This window comes from Branchiostoma floridae, chromosome 7, assembly GCF_000003815.2.
Source record: "Branchiostoma floridae strain S238N-H82 chromosome 7, Bfl_VNyyK, whole genome shotgun sequence".
NCBI lineage: Eukaryota > Metazoa > Chordata > Leptocardii > Amphioxiformes > Branchiostomatidae > Branchiostoma > Branchiostoma floridae.
Window position 1 is genome coordinate 13,250,286 of NC_049985.1, and position 16,483 is coordinate 13,266,768.

At 37.8% G+C, this 16,483-nt stretch overlaps 1 protein-coding gene and 1 long non-coding RNA gene across 4 annotated transcripts in view; one reads left to right on the top strand and one right to left on the bottom strand.

Moving 5' to 3' along the window:
• LOC118418828 overlaps positions 1 to 16,483 on the bottom strand; it is a 25,641-nt gene that overhangs the window by 5,335 nt on the left and 3,823 nt on the right. The window contains exon 2 of the long non-coding RNA XR_004831541.1: positions 3,806 to 3,891. This is a non-coding gene — a long non-coding RNA (uncharacterized LOC118418828). The remainder of the gene's footprint in view (positions 1 to 3,805; positions 3,892 to 16,483) is intronic.
• The window catches only part of LOC118418826, a 24,797-nt gene continuing 14,006 nt past the window's right edge, over positions 5,693 to 16,483 (top strand). Inside the window, exons 1-6 of one of the 3 annotated variants that reach the window (XM_035824890.1) lie at positions 5,693 to 5,847; positions 6,187 to 6,364; positions 6,475 to 6,502; positions 6,798 to 7,016; positions 7,545 to 7,654; positions 8,197 to 8,334. In XM_035824890.1, coding sequence (XP_035680783.1) covers positions 6,212 to 6,364; positions 6,475 to 6,502; positions 6,798 to 7,016; positions 7,545 to 7,654; positions 8,197 to 8,325 — 639 coding nt within the window. In that variant the 5' untranslated portion in view covers positions 5,693 to 5,847; positions 6,187 to 6,211 and the 3' untranslated portion in view covers positions 8,326 to 8,334. Of the gene's footprint in view, positions 5,848 to 6,186; positions 6,365 to 6,474; positions 6,503 to 6,797; positions 7,017 to 7,544; positions 7,655 to 8,196; positions 8,496 to 16,483 lie in introns of those variants that run through there. The other 2 variants (XM_035824889.1, XM_035824888.1) reach the window with 2 other exon arrangements.

Sequence of the window (16,483 nt, forward strand, 5' to 3'; positions counted from 1 at the left end):
GACATAATTTCCTGCACTTGGCAGGGATGTGTGAATTGCCCTCTTCCCAGCCCACTGACCCAGTTTCATCATATTGTTTCCATGTTCGAACATGTGATCACAAATGATGCATCTATGTTGGAACAGTTTAGAAACTAACAGAAATAATGTATTTGATGTTAGAAATGTTTTTAACATGTTTGAATACTATAGAAATATTTAGAAAGTCACATAGATGTTATGAATAGTTCTAAACAGTTACTTATCACAGTTAGATTGTTACAAAGATTTCCAAAATGTTGGAACAAAAGGCAAGAAACACCCTCTCGGTAATATGGAATTACATGATAATAGATATGAAATCTGAAATTCAACGTTTTTGCAATGCGAAAAAAAGTACAAATGTAGTGGCTAAGGGTACCATGATTGTAGCTTATGCATGATTTATCCCTCTATTGGAGATAGTCAGAGTGTATATACATGTATCTGGCAATTTTTCACTGCCTACATTCATATCTTATACTGCATTACTGCCTTCAAAGTTGTCCTACTACAGCCTTTCATCCATATACAATTCCGCCGACAGTTTTCATACTCTAGGTGATCTGATTCCGTACAGGTATTCAGCACATCACCTTTCTCATCATTCCTGCTTTCAGGTGACATTCCGAGAGAATTCAGCACTTAAGGAGTTCTCAAGTCTTAAGACCCCATCAAACAGGAAAAGTGGCAAACATGTTCAGTTGGGGATGTAAGGGGAGCTTGTTCATTGCTTTGAAATAAGGGCTAACACACCGGCTTAAACACCGAAGCCACATCAATCATTGCCTCGAATTCCCTTTCTCGGCGACGTGCGATCACTTTGCTATGCAGGATTGAGCTTGCTTTTGTCAGCGAAAATTGGCTGTCTGTCCAGCGCTGTGACAGAAATAGATGGCCGTCAATTCCTGGGAAATTGGTGCCACAAAGCAGCCTATCATCCCGGGTAATATTACTTCCAAGGAAATGGAGCGCTTGAAATTGAAACTACTGCACACACCATTTTCTTTCGATTAATATTTCAAAAAGTCATAAAGGATGTAATATCAGTGACTCAATTCCAGCTCCTCAATAACCTATTCCTCAAGCCAGGATACTCAAGTTACTTTGTTAAGTATGCATGAGGGTCAGTCACAGGGCACGCACACTACCACTCACAGGAAACAGGCGCCCCACCTCTTGCCATTGGCAATGATAATTTTGATGTGTCCAAATACACCCATGGTAACAGTTAATACTACAAGGTATTATTTCCCATTGGGTGCATAGTCCAGCAGTTAGTGGGCTTGCCTCTGAACCAAGAAGTCATGAGTTAGAATCTTAGCTGTGTCTCTTATACAACATTTACACTAAGGAAAGAGACAAAGTCATAAAACCACTGCCCACTGTTCATTGTACTTGTCAAAAAGAGATAGGGGAATCTACCCGCTACAATGAGCTAAATACTGTACATGCATGTAGAGTCTGTTTTCTTTCTCATAACCAATGGAAGTTTTGCTCATCTGTTCATTTGAGCTTAATTGGCTTGAGATCACTTTCATCTTTGGTTCCATCCCTAGGTCTCCCTGTATTTCTCTAAATGTAGTATAATTTTCTTATCTCAAACTGCTTTCATAAACTGTAACTATGTGTAAAGTTTAATTTCATTTTCTGTCACTGCTGTCAGATGTTTACAAATTCCCTGTCAGACATTTACAAATTCCCACCAAAATTAAGCATGCATGTATGCTATAGTACTGATTGACTGCAAAAGAATGTACCAACATTCAAATGGGTAGCAAACAATGCTGCAAGTCACTAGCTAACAACTTTATAATAAAGATTGTTTGTTGTAAATTGCTAAATATATACAGAGCTATCTGTAGTTGAGAACATAACCTTTAACTTTGGCAGAATCAATCTGCGGTTTATCAGTTAATGCCGGTTGGCGTCAGAGACACATGTCACCCGTGGCAGCTTCCATAGACGTGGTTGAACCTTTAAAAGCATACATGTACAGTTGTGAGTATATCTTAGGGCAACCTTTGCTCTCTGTTTGATGTCAGATATCTTCAGTGCATTACCGATATCTCTCTTTTCCTCTGATCACTTTCAAACTGATAACTTCTAAGTCAGTTCAACTTCACTTTGTCGATGTGGGATCGAAAATTCAAAAAAATTGACCGCAACATCAGATTATTTGAATGTTACATTGCTTACAAGTACAACAAACACAAAATGTTCAAGGGCATTACCCAAGGTAACAGTTACTACAGGATTGATGATATCTGTCCAGTTGAGTAACAATTACATGTATGTGTTGTGTATCTTATAAACACATGTACATGTACCTGGATGTCAAGCCTTTATTGACGTATAAACAAATTGTACATGTATATCATTTACAATGTACAATACAACAAAAGAAAAGAAAGCGGGAAAAGTGACAAAACTTCCATGAACATTATATGCACTCATCTTGGGCAATAAAAATTGATTCCCCTTCTGACCTGCTTGTTCGGCCATGCCAGAAAATGGGGTCATTAAAGAGTGTTGATTTGAGCCCCCTGACATGGCATTCTCGGTATAAATCAAGCCTAGATTTGAACAGATTTGCATCGTACACCATAGTTTGATCCCTTTCCAGCATATTGCTTTTTTTTCTCAAGGTATGCAAGTATATGGAGGTCCAATGCCATTTTTCGATTCAAGCCTTGTAAAGACATTACACATTTTTGGTTCGAGAATCATATACAGTTGAATCAGGAACCTTTTAGTACTTCCTCCACTGTAAGGCTAAGACAATTAAAGCTAAAAAATACAAACATTTCACATCAGAGCCATGATCAGCATGTGATTTTTTTTCTGTCTTCCACGGCTGTGTTAGGAAAGGGGATATATGCAGGTTTCTTTGGACAGATGATAACCAAAAATGGCCTGTGGTCAGCCATAACAAAACTGTAATAATGTTGATATATCTTGTTTAGGGAAAAAGCAAGCATATCTATAACCATTCTTGTTGTAATAAAGATTAATTGACCCCATTTTTATGACCAAAGGTCTGCAGTCTTTGCATAATGTATATTTTACTGTATGGATTCTTCATACTGTCAGCAAAAAGACCAGGGGTACAAAAAATGACTACAATCAGGGAAATAGTTATTGCCTTCATTTTGTATTTAGTAAGCAGTAACTGTTAATGCAACAAAGAATGGCCAAGGGGTGACCTTTCATCTTTAACAAGGATCGTAATCATTTGTCTTTTTTTACATTGGCCATTTTGGACATGGTAATATTTATTGAATTCGGTTTTTGCCTTGGCAATGTGTGCAGGTATAAGTAGATGCGTGTGTGTATCATACATTTTTATAACTTGTTATCGACAGTTCAATCATCTATCTTGGAGAACAAAAAGTTATTTTGTCTACATAATGCAAACACTATAATCTACAAACAAAAAAAGTGGGGGAGTACAGTACAGTACTAGTAGTAGTAATAGGGTATAGGGATGTCTATTTTGAAGATATAGCTTTGTGAGGCCACGTCCTTTGACTTGACATCCATAAATACCCATTTCTAGAAATATAACGGATATAGATTACCTGCAGAGAACTTGGTAAATTACATGTAGCATCATGATAAGTAATGCAAAAATCCAGAACTCATTCTGGAAATTCACGGACATAGTTCATTCTTGTCACACATACTGGACAATTGTGACTATTGGATACTTGACAAATATATGTCTATGAGTATGACTTTCATATAGCTCCTATAAACTTTTAAGACTATGAAATACAAACTGTACCTGCTATGTTGTCACAAGTTCTTTCTTTGATGTGATGACTATAGATTCTGGACTGCGGTCCTGACACCACCTCTCCAAAAGCTGACCTGCAAAACAATAATGGAACAGTTCAGACAGGTCAGTCAACTCTTGTCAATTTATATAACACATAATGTATACATATTAAGTCCATACAGAATGTTAAAAACCATAAATTGGGCAATGTGGTTGGCCTGTTTTAACCAACAAGGGGGAATGAAACTGGTAGATACATATATCGCTTAGTACAAATGTACTCTGTTTCAAGGTGTTTGTTAAGGGACATTTTCAGTATCAGCGACAATAAATCAACAGACATGAATGATTTCTGTGCATGTTGTCATATACATGATGTAACGCTAGTTTACCTTTTCCCGTTAGGTAACCTATATTCATTGTTTTCATAAGCTGGGTATTTAGAGATTTCAGATCAACGACGTGGGTTTCAAATGTTAACATTTTAAAGATATTGTAATGAGAAACTACCATTTATTGACTAAACGATCCCAAAATACCCTTTTTACATACAACGGATATAGATTACCCTATGGATAAAGGTGAACTAACGTTACATGTACATGTTGTTGTTAATATTGACAGATACACTTGTAGTCACTTTGATATCAGATGATAAAACACACTGAGTTGTAACATACTGACTGAATCAAACTTAGATGTGCATTTATGCCTTGAAGGGCTAGTTGCAGGTCTTCAATATGACTAGTTCTTGCGATGATAGCTTTGTACTTTACATTGTGTATTATTTCAAAAACGCTGAATGTGATTTTTCCATCAAGCCATTCAAGTCTGAGTTTTCATCCCAAACCTACATGTAAGTCTTCCCTTGCTCACACCACACTACTGCCTAGGGGTCCCCATTATCAAGAATTTATGCCTACATCAGCTTTTTCCTATTCCCACAGTCTGACGAAGAAGCCATCTGACATACTATTGATCGAGAGAAGGGGTATAAGTCTGTGTAAGTCCATCATAGCTGACAGAATTGGAGCTCATTACAGTCAAGGGCATTAGCACTTTCTGCTTGCTTTCATAGCCTGTTTCCATGTACATGTTGCTGCCCCATTTCTGAATGATTAACACACCTTTGATTCAGGGTGGTCAAAGCTGCTCCAGTTCCCTGACTGGAATACATGTATAGGTAATGTTGAATAAATGATGACTAAGGTCTTAAAACCCATCAGGTTTTGGAAAGGGCTAGAATGAAGACTAAGAATATATTATAGAACACAAGCTACATGTACTGTACTTCTAGCATTTTGTGGAATCATCAGGTGCATACATGATGTACGTTCACTGAAAAATGAATAAAAACGTTACAACACAACTTTCAGTTCAAGAAAAAAATAGAAACAGTATAGGGAGAAGATTGTGGCTTTAGACTATACTGTTAAATAAAAATTTAAAAAACGTAGATGTATATCATGTATTTAGTAAATCATAATGTATATTTCCGAACTGTATATTCATTTCCCAACTGTATATTCCAGTTTTTACTTAACAACACAACAGAACACAACATTCATTTACATTGTATATGATCATAGCATATGCTCTTTCAAGCATACTAGCCTGATTAAATCCAGCTTATAGTGGCCTGCCCAACATCCAATCAGCGGGGTTTAGTGTTAGACTTTAGACTCGAGTTGTCACCTACTATACTGTTTACTGTCTGTCATTTTTTGGTCATTAGCCCTAAGGCAAGAACTTGCATATCAACAAGTTTATAATTAATCCTCCCAGCAACAAGACTTAGTTGACACTGAAAAAGTTTTGATGGTTCTGTTTAAAAGTGGGCGTGAATCTCACAATCACTAGGAAAAGGTCAGAGTGGTCACAGGTGAAAGGTGAACAAGTGAACCCTTACCCAAACACTCTTTGTATATTGATATGTAAATTAGTACATAAGGAATTCTAACAGAGTTGCAAAACTGGTATTTCTTCACAGACAGTTCTTCTCAGAAATCAAGGAAAGCAAAAGATTCTTCTGGAAACATTTCCATCTGGTAAACTTTTAATTTATACTTGTCTTGGAGCCTTAGCTGAAAAGTTGGGATTTTCCTGGTGTTTGCTAACTACATTGTATGTGTAGAGACCAACTACATGTACAAGACTTAGCACAAGTTTGTGCATGTGTGGGAGAGGGTTAATGGTGATTTCTACACTAAATCTACTGACTACAGGTATTACTTAGATAAAACTAAAGTGGGCTGGAGCTGGGAATCTGTGCTTAGTAAGTATGCCTGCCTCCAAGTCCACAAAAATCTGGGGTTGGAAGATTCAGGTAAGAGACATTGTCCTGCAGTTTTTACTTAACCAGGTCAACTGTAATGTTTGTTTTGCAGACTTGTTGGCCACATCGTCACCATAATGAGCAGCACAACTCCTCAGTATTGGCTGGAGTACACCTTTACTGCATCTGAGCAGGGCCCGGGTCTTAATGACCTGGTCCGAGGCACGGCCGATGCTCTGACCAAGGCCACATCAACAGTGGACAATGGAAAAGTTCTGTTCCTCTTCAAGGTAAGACACTTCCACAGTCCAATATTGCTGGATGTATTTGTACTGTCTTCCAATCTACATTTGAGTGTTCTGATAATAAACAGCAGTATCTTTATGCCCCCCTCCCCCAGGTATTGGCAGAACCTAAACTTATCGCAGGTGAGGCTCATGTCTATTGACAGTATTTTTCAGTTTTAACATGTCTTCAATTCGAATATCAACCTTGCAGATACACAAAGGGCATTGATTTTAACAACTTCACATAATTGATATCTCATTCCGCATCAATAGAAATAAAAAAAGTGTGATACACTGGCTTTAGGACTTAATCTATAATGCATTTCTCCACACTTGTGAAAATTACCAATATTATTATAAAATTCCATTTTTTGTCTGATTTTTATATATTGTCTTATTAAAGTGCTCTGAAACATATCTCAATATACATTTCAAGTTGTCCAAGCCAACGATGCTGCTGAGCTTGATGCTGCCCTGACAGCCAACCCAGCCCCTTGTTTCGGCCAGTTGGTGCAGGTTCAGTGCCTTCCACTCCGCCCTTATGAGGCATTCGCTAAGGAGGTTCTTGGTGTTGAGACTTCATTTCAACAAACTGAGGAGTGGGCCTCACCACCAGGCCAGTTCTACTGCGTAACGGTTGACGTAGAGTACACTGGTAAGGATTTCTCTTCGCATCAAATTACTTCAATGTGCAACTCAAAATATGGGAACTTATATGTAATTCAAACAAACAATGAACAACTCTTGTACGATAAGAATTCTATACGTGACATACATGGAATTTAGAAAGAGAGAGACATTAATGATTAACAGTATAATAACACTTACTACTCTACATTGTAAATAACAGATCTTCATTATGTAAAATTGGACCTCATTTTCATTATTAACTAATAATTAAGGAGAAACTGCAATGATAGCAGCTTTGCAGGAAATTTAAATGATAGGAATGTTACATTTTTGTGTATATGTGTGACATGTACCATCAGATATACAATGTTACTTATGCATATTGGGGTATCATTTACATATCTAAATAGAAAAAAGTGTTGGCTGATGCATGGGGTCATGGATGTCTGGCGGAAATGTGCATGTATAACTATAAGCCATAGGATGAATTTTAGCTTAACCATATTAGATACTGCTACATGTAGTAAGGTTTCTCTGTGACATTCTTTCTAAGGCATGACGCAGGAAGAGCTGTACCAGATATGGAAACAAGAGGCCATGGCTGCACTCGGTGTGATGGAACAAGGGGGCGCCAAGCTCTGGAAGGTTGTGACAGAGAGGAAGGTACAAAATGGATATACACTGAACTGATTGTGACAAAAGATGCAGGGACTGTCATTGGGAGTGTCATTGTCACTTTGGGCTGCATCTCTTCGAATTCCCAGCTACTACTTATTTTACATTGTACACAATGTAAGATTCAAAAGTGCTACCTGCATGTAACTGACAACCCTTTTGAAATGAGTAGTATGGCTGAGAAGTTTATTGGATCATGTTAGTTCAAGTCATCATTGCTACGCTGACACCAAAATGGCCACATGAAGTTACTTTAAATATTGCATACGCAGAAGACAACATTTCTTCATCTTTAACAATCAAAGAAAAGGCTATGTAGTTCAGAGATACATGTTGACATTTTGGTCTCGAAGAATCGGCACATGCACGTTGAGGAGATTAATAATATATCATCAATAGGTTTCAAGAGACAGAGAGAAAAAGAGTAGGTTACCGAATGAAGAGGTTAATATTGATAATTGAGATCAAATTGAAGTACTTGAGAAGGGACAGGGGAAAAAGTTAATGTTGTGTTGTTGACTTGTACACAGGTGCTGCTCTTGCTGAAGATGCCCACTCCAGACGTGCTTGACAACACATTCATGATGGGGCTGCCGCTCTTCAAGCAGATGGGAAACCAGACCCACACAGCCTGCAAACCCATTGTACCATTCAAGTAGAGAAGATACCGCTTGCCGTCACAATGTCTCAACTAAAACGCTTGATTTTCATGCAAAGTAAATCACTATTGTTGGACTTGTTGGTTGTGGGAAAGGAAATTATATCATCAGTAATATCAAAATGTGAGTTAGGAGACCTTACTCCTCCAAGGCCTTGAGATATTCTGACATTTTGGAAATCTTGTTTCATTTATCATGCAAATGACGTTCAATTAGCATATTAAGCTAGTTGAATTGATGGTCTAGTCCTCTCTACTAAAACTATTGTATGCGTTAAGGTCAGAATTCTATTCTAATATTTCATCACTAATTAGGCAACTGACTTGAGCATTCAACATTAGTTGACCTTTATTCATTGTATACCATGATCCTACTTTTGAAAATGGGGTATTGAGAGGATATGCTAAATTACAACATTGGCAGGTACCCTCAGAATTGCAAACTTAAGAGACTTGAGTGTTCAGAACAATTTATTAATGTTTGGATATCCGGGTTTCAAACACAACAAGGTGAAAAACTTTTAGTACCTCATTGGAACAATTCAACTGCAGATTTATACTATAGTTCTGTTCGCTGGAATATGACATTGACATTGAATCTGCTTCCTATACTAGTTCAACACAATTAAGTGCTTACAGGACAACTAACCATTAATTTACTGAATAAAGTTTGTTTTGCTACCTTACAACTGGAGTGTGAAGAATTTTGTTGAAATGTATTATGTTCGAAAGTAAAAAAAAATTGCGTGGCATAATTTGGTGTAATTGAATTGTTGATTAAATCAATAAAAAATTCCATGCAATGGTGCTACAAATGTATGTGCCACCAAAAGCAGGTAAAGGAACCTAAAGCATTTTCTGCTAGAATGGCTATTGCCCGAAAGGAAGGCCATTTTGTCAGGATTTCCATCCGTATGTCTGTCTGGATGTTTCTGTCCGGATGTCTGTCAGAATGTCTGTCTGTATGTCTGTCCGTATGTCTGTCTGGATGTTTCTGTCCGGATGTCTGTCAGAATGTCTGTCTGTATGTCTGTCCGTATGTCTGTCTGGATGTTTCTGTCTGTATGTCTGTCCGTATGTCTGTCAGAATGTCTGTCCGGATTTCTGTCCGGATGTCTGTTTGGATGTCTGTCCGGATGTCTGTCCGGATTTCTGTCCGGATGTCTGTCCAGATGTCTGTCCGGATCATAGCTTCAAATTCAGGGCATCAAAGATAAATTCTAACATAATCCTGTGTACATCAATAAAGCTTAGGACAAAAAATTAATAATTGAATAAACACCATGGGCAGTAATCAACATGTTACACATAATAATTATGTATTTAATGACAAAGATTTGTACACAAATCATCCCAGGTCTGTGACACATTGCAAAAAATGTAGATGTAAAGTTTCTAAACATACATATTACTTATTAAGTGAATGAGTCATTTCCTGGCAATTAAAAATGTGTATTTTGCCTTGTCCCAGTTTATTCCAGCACATGCTGTTATACATGTACATAGCTTGACAAAGAAGTCATTATTCTAACACAATATGCAACAACAATGAAAAACTTCCATCTACAATAGCAGCTACAAAATAAACAGGTCTCAAGTGTATGTACAATCAAATGTCGTAAAACACTGCCGTGTGCCTAGAATATTACATCTGGGAGCTATGGGACGTCGTAAACGGGGAAGAATGAAAATCAAGGAATTAAAGCAGCAGCCGAGGTATCAATCCAGGCCGGAGATTTATGCCGTAATCAGCACAGCGGGGACTTGCCTTTTGCTGCCCTCATGTTTCTTTTATTCCTACAATAAATATCTCGGGGGTGAAACAGCGCAGCAGCGCGTCGTATCACAGTAATCTGCCCATACGTTAACCCACTGGTACCATTTCAAAGAAGGAAATAACTTTTGTTCATTATAATAAGGAAGAAAAGTTGACACTAATGCAGACACAGCACCAAATACAGAAATGACATGATCACAATGGCGAAATGTATCAAACTAAGAAGTCATAAATGCATGTCGTATGTAGAATATATGCTGGCTAAAACATTGAGTAAAGCTGGGATGTACCCATACGTAATCATTGAAAACCCAGTCTCTATTATATTCCATGTGACATGCAATTAAACCCTCCCGCCATGATTAATGGTTAAGAATGTTCCTATCTGACCAGGTCGTAGTTTGCTTCAGGGCTGCAGTATCTTAGGAAATGATGGGAACAAACATCTTTACACAACTCCTGGCCAGAGGGCTGGATTTGCCTTGGACCTACTGAGCCGCTGGTGATAATTCATGCCTGGCTGTATTTCTACTAGTAATATGGTCTATAAAACTTTATTTGGATACAGGATAGAAAGAAACTATGCTCAACATTGCTAAGGAACACTTCAGATTTTATATATTTATCTATCAAAAGTCATAACAGATACTATGAGATAGAACAGATAGCACAGGAGACTTCCCATGATGGCAAAGATTACAATTTCATGCATGGCAATTCCTAAAGCATAAATGCACTTGCAAACCATTTTATGACTAGTACTACATGTATGTGATGCATAAATACATATCAGTATGACAATGACAAAGTTTTTTTTCTGTGTGTGTATGGGGAGGGGGGAGATATTGTGTGCATGTGTGTGTGTTTGTCTGTGTCTGTGTTTGCACATGTGGCTGCATGTGTTTATGTCTGCACATGTGTCTGCGTGCGTTTGTGTCTGCATGTGTATATGTGTGTGTGTGTGTGTGTGTGCATGAAGAGTTTATTCACCTAAACCTTTTCCTTTTTAAGTTGTTGGCTGGTGAACTTTATACTAATTACAGGCTTCCTTCCATCTTCTGACACATGGATGATGGATTTCTCCCCCACTCTTTACCACAGTGACTGGACTTTCCAATCTTCCTTTGCAGAAATAGACCAAGCTTCCTCTGAACTCTAGGAGTGCACTTTGCAGACATTATGAAGAACCACTGTCAGAGTTATCTGGACTCCAAACTTCGTGGCCTTTTCCCCGTCTACCTACGAGCCATGATAGGATGCACCCATTCATATGTCTCAGGCCAAGAGGTCTGCTCCTGTAGACAGCATGTCTCACCGACAACTCAGTTGAAACAAAAATCTGACCTTCGGGGCAACATGTGCACTCCTGTGATATGACCTGTACATGCTGGAGGAAGTGTACCATAAGTCCTCCTTACTAAACTGATATGGGTTACTGAAGGGTCCATGTAACATATTCTCCACCTCAGGGAAGGTGATAAAGAGCTTATGTTATCATTTTAATGAACACATTTATGTCTTATAAAAAGCATGTTCATGTCTAATGGAAAATTCAAAACTAAAAAGGAAAGAAGATATATAGAAATGTACATTATCTGACACATCTTCGGGGATGTTGGGCCTTTTTTTCTAATGAATCAGGTAAAATCTAAAACTGCCATTATATACAGGTACATTGTACATATTGACTACATGACTTGTATAATGTTTTGCTGATAATTCATATTTCTACAACATAATAAATCAACAGCCTGTATCAAAGTACATTTTTATAGCACTGAAATACAAGTTTGAGAAGAAGGTCCAGTGGTGATCATGCAGGACTCTATCAGATTCATTACATCTATAGAGTTAGGTAGAAATGGTGCATGTTTGTAACACCTTATAGAAACACACAGTACAGAAGAGCCCCCTGTTGATCATAAAGAATACTGCAGCACTTGTGGATTGTATCAGCAATGAAAGAGAGGTTTAGTACTGTTTAGAAAAATGTAAAACTAGCAGCTGAACAGCGACGTTAAAAGCTCTATGAATGTACATGCAGCAGTGATCATAAACAGTTTAAGTTTGAGACAACTTGTACAACATTTAGAATTACTAGTAGACACTGAAGATAAAAAAACAAACACTTTCAACTTTACAACTGTTACATGTACATATAATACTACAGACTAAACATGTAAAGCACATTTATACATATGACTTATTCTATTAAACAACATTACAGTACAGGAAATGCAGATCTCATAAATTTATTTAGTTGTTCATCCTGAACTTAATTTGCATTCATACTTTCAGTCATGTCCTCTCCAAATTCGTTTCAGTTTCAATGTTTCTTTATGATAACATAACAACATCAACTTCCACACAAGTTCCAAAGTATCAGGATTTTATCAGAACAAAATTTTATTGTAGGTTCATGGTTACGAGCTACAGGTGCCTGGTGGCAGTCCGCTTCCATGGTGATAAGAGGTAACTGTCCATAAAATCATATTCATGTGGCCAAAACAGAAGTGTACTTCTTATTTGACCTGCTAGGAGGCATTAGTTACATGTTCTTCAGTGTACCATTATGGTTTCATACAATGTATGTAAAGATTTCATTGCACAAAGGGTTTAACGATTACAAAGCTTACTCATTATGCAGTTTTGACCTATCAGAGACCAGCTGAGATTGAAAAACGGTATACTTGACACCCTGCAATACTGCACATCCCCATCTGGCTATCAGTCATTGGAGTATTCTGACCATTTCTTTTCCATCACCAAAGATAAAACTCAACTCATAAGCATGGCATGAATGTTGACTCAACACTTAAACTATGTCCCAGGTTTCACAACCAATATTTCTCAACATTCATCCATGAGTTTCACAGACCAAAATTAAAACATTCTGTGACAACTTGGCAAAATATATGTATATGTTCCTGAAAACATGTTGGAATTACTGTTTAGAACTGTCTAAATAAGGCTCTGAAGAGAATGTGTAACACATATGAAATAATGCCTACAGTGATAATGAATAGTAACGTAGCAAAAAATGTAACATATTCCATTAAACACTTCATACATAAATCTTATATTACGTACACAATACAAAATTACGACCATCTTTTTACAAAATCGAGCACGATAAAGGCTTAGATTTCTCAACAAATTGCTGGACTGTGTTTCTACTACTTCTGTGTTTTGCTACTTTCTGTACATAATTTGAAGCAAGAAGTAATATCGTGGGGCCACGTAGCACAGTGGTAGTGTATTCGGCCCGTGACCGAGAGGTCGCCGGTTCGAATCCGCCTGCCGTGTTGCCGGTCTTGTGCCCTTGGGAAAGGCACTTTACACGACTTTCCTCACTTTACTCAAGTGAAAAATGAGTCGTCCCTCGGATAGGACGTTAAATGGAGGTCCCGTGTATGGGGGGAGCCATACCCCATGTACGTTAAAGAACCCCCACACGTGCGATGGTGCGGTGGTGCGAATTCTTCTGTCGGAAGTTGGTGATTCACTTTAAAAATCACCTGGATGGAGGCCTGGCGACCTCTGTGATCTACAATGTACATCATTCACCCGGACGGGTGTGTCACCCCGTAAGGGGCAGTATAACCCGTCGTTGTGTGAACATGTGCGAACATGTATATATAGGGCTCCCTTGGAAATCAGTTACTACGTTAACTGAAGGGACTACCCTAAGGATCAATAAATAAATAAATAAAGAAGATATGTAAATTGTACAATGTATAGTTTTCTTTTGCTCCATTGGCCGTTGTTTGGTAGGCAACTGTACAATCACAGCAGGTGTAGACTACCCAGGATGGCAACAGGGCTACATAAGATGAGCTCAGTACTAAAATTATCAGCATCACTCATCCTGGCAGGTTCCACATATTTGCTATCCATGTATACACAAAATGCCTTCCTATTTCCACAGAAATTAGACCTCGGACATACAAACACGTACAGCAGGGCTCAGCAAATACACTGTTAGAAGCCCCAATAACACTGTACTGTAGTGTACTGCAAATAGAGACCCAGATAAATGATACAGGAAAGGAAAAGTAGTCTGCTTGAGAAGATAAGAGGCTGTGCCTACATTAAGGCTGGAACTTAAGTCAGCACCTATTAAGATAGGGAAATTTGACAAGTTGATCTACATGTAGATCTAAATTTGACTTGGGGTGAAAATGTGGCTTAAACTTGGTGGTAGACTGTAGGGCTTTAGAGTAGACAGCTTATGACACATCAATCTATTAAAAAGTGTAGATTAACACCATCTATTTTGCTAACATGCTGACTGCATGGACTGCCAGTCTCCTGCAGCTATAACTTTTTAAGGAGCTTGAGTGTTCATGTACATATTGCTGCCACTGTAACAGAGTGACGTATATCATGAAATTTGTAAAACATTGTTATTTCTTCAATTCTTGGAAACAACTTTCTGGAGACGAGTAATTTACATGATATTCCACATGTACTATCTTGTTTTGTAAGACAAGATCGTTAATAGAATGTAAACTCAAGGCACAACAGTTAATATCAGTTTCATGCCTACGAAGCTGGTTTGTCTCTTGCGATCTCTATCAGGCTTTTTAGTACTAATATGTCAAAAGGTGGTTATACCACATTACCAGTTATACGCTACAGTTTCGGCCTCATCAGAAAGTTCGTGTTATTGTCTGCAACCTGTAATCCCCAAACATGTGGATTTCTGCCCATATATTATAAGTTATTTTCTACTTATAGGTCTAACATTCGGTCCACAGAATTTTTCCAGGTCCGGACCGTTCCAATAGCAAAAACCGGTTTTGTACCATTACCCTAGAAGGCTAGAACTATTCAAAGCAATACAAGAAAATCAGGAGCTTCACAGATCCTTCAGTCAACTGACAGAAGCCAAAGTAAATCATTTGTAAACATCCCATTGCTGTAGGCAAACCTTCTCACTCCCACACTGTATTTGTACTGTAGACATCCAACACAATATAAACACACTGTGTCAGCAAGCCAGATTCAAATATATCACAGGCAACAACAACTTGCTTGGGTCAACAAGGGAATCATGTACATATAAGGATCCTATCAGTCCCAGTCTCTAAGGTAAAAATGTATGCTTTTCTTGACCTATTATCTCTAACTTTAAAAAAAATCAAATTCAAAGGAGCCTGTATATTGTTATCATTACACATGGTATGCAGCTCATATATATAAAGCAATCGTACTAATACTACAATGTAAAGACTGAAGAAAAAAGCGTACGTCAAGTCACAGTCAAAGCCTCAGAAGTTACACACATTATTGTGATCCACAAAGCATTACCATCAAGTCAAATCTATACAAATATCTATACATGCGTGTACATATAATAGCAATAAAAAAACATCTTAGAAACAAGTACTAATCAATTTAATTGTATTATGGTATTGATAACTGAAAATATGAACATTGCATGAATATTGCATATTCATCATGCATTGTGTGGGACGTGTGCTTGCTTTATTGTACCAATAAAACCTTAACATTATTGCCTTTGCAAAACAAGACTAGACTAATGGTGTTTATGTTTGACTTCAGTTTTACTGGTAAGAAATATAAGTTTGCCGTGACGTTACAAACATTATGTGTACATGTAATATAATTTCATGACACACAGCCATGTTCTCTGACATTTCCTACCAAATAGCTCCATAGTTAATGTCATTAACTCCACATCTCCAGCTCTGGTGGGAGACCTTTCAGCAGTCTTACTGTACATCATGGAAGGGCTGGTCTCAAAGTTCAAACATTCACAAGCATGTTGTCTCTGACTAAAGTCTAAGTGAACTGACAATTTGTCAGTTGAAGTCAATATGATGAGCTGGAAGACTAAACCTTGGAACTCACACTTGCAATGTGGATATAGATTCATGTATTCCTCCCAACACTCCTTTACTTCCTCTTGTCCTCTTGATAAATTTTAGATGTTCATGAATCACGAAAATAAGATGGAGTGGCCTAAGTAATCACTCTTTGGCAACAAAATAGCAGCTATCTTTTCTAGACTACAAAATAACATTAAGAGCGTGCAATCTTTTTTTGAGCCCACCCCTAGATCAGTTATCATGATTGCCCATCATGTGCTGCTGTACCTGTAGGAACTCTTGTGGGATGATGACTAATGTAATCATGTGTCCGGGCACTCCACTGGATGGCTTCTTAATTCAATTACATACAGCGTTATTGAGTTTTACCTTGGCCCAGTGTTTGTTTTATCACTCCAGCCAGGACTGTAAACTGTTACATGTAGTTCCTTCAGACAAATGTGCGAGTTCTACTTTTGTTATTGATTTTTCCCATCATGTTGACTTTACTGAAAAGAATATGGCAGGTTGTTTGGATGTATTTTTTG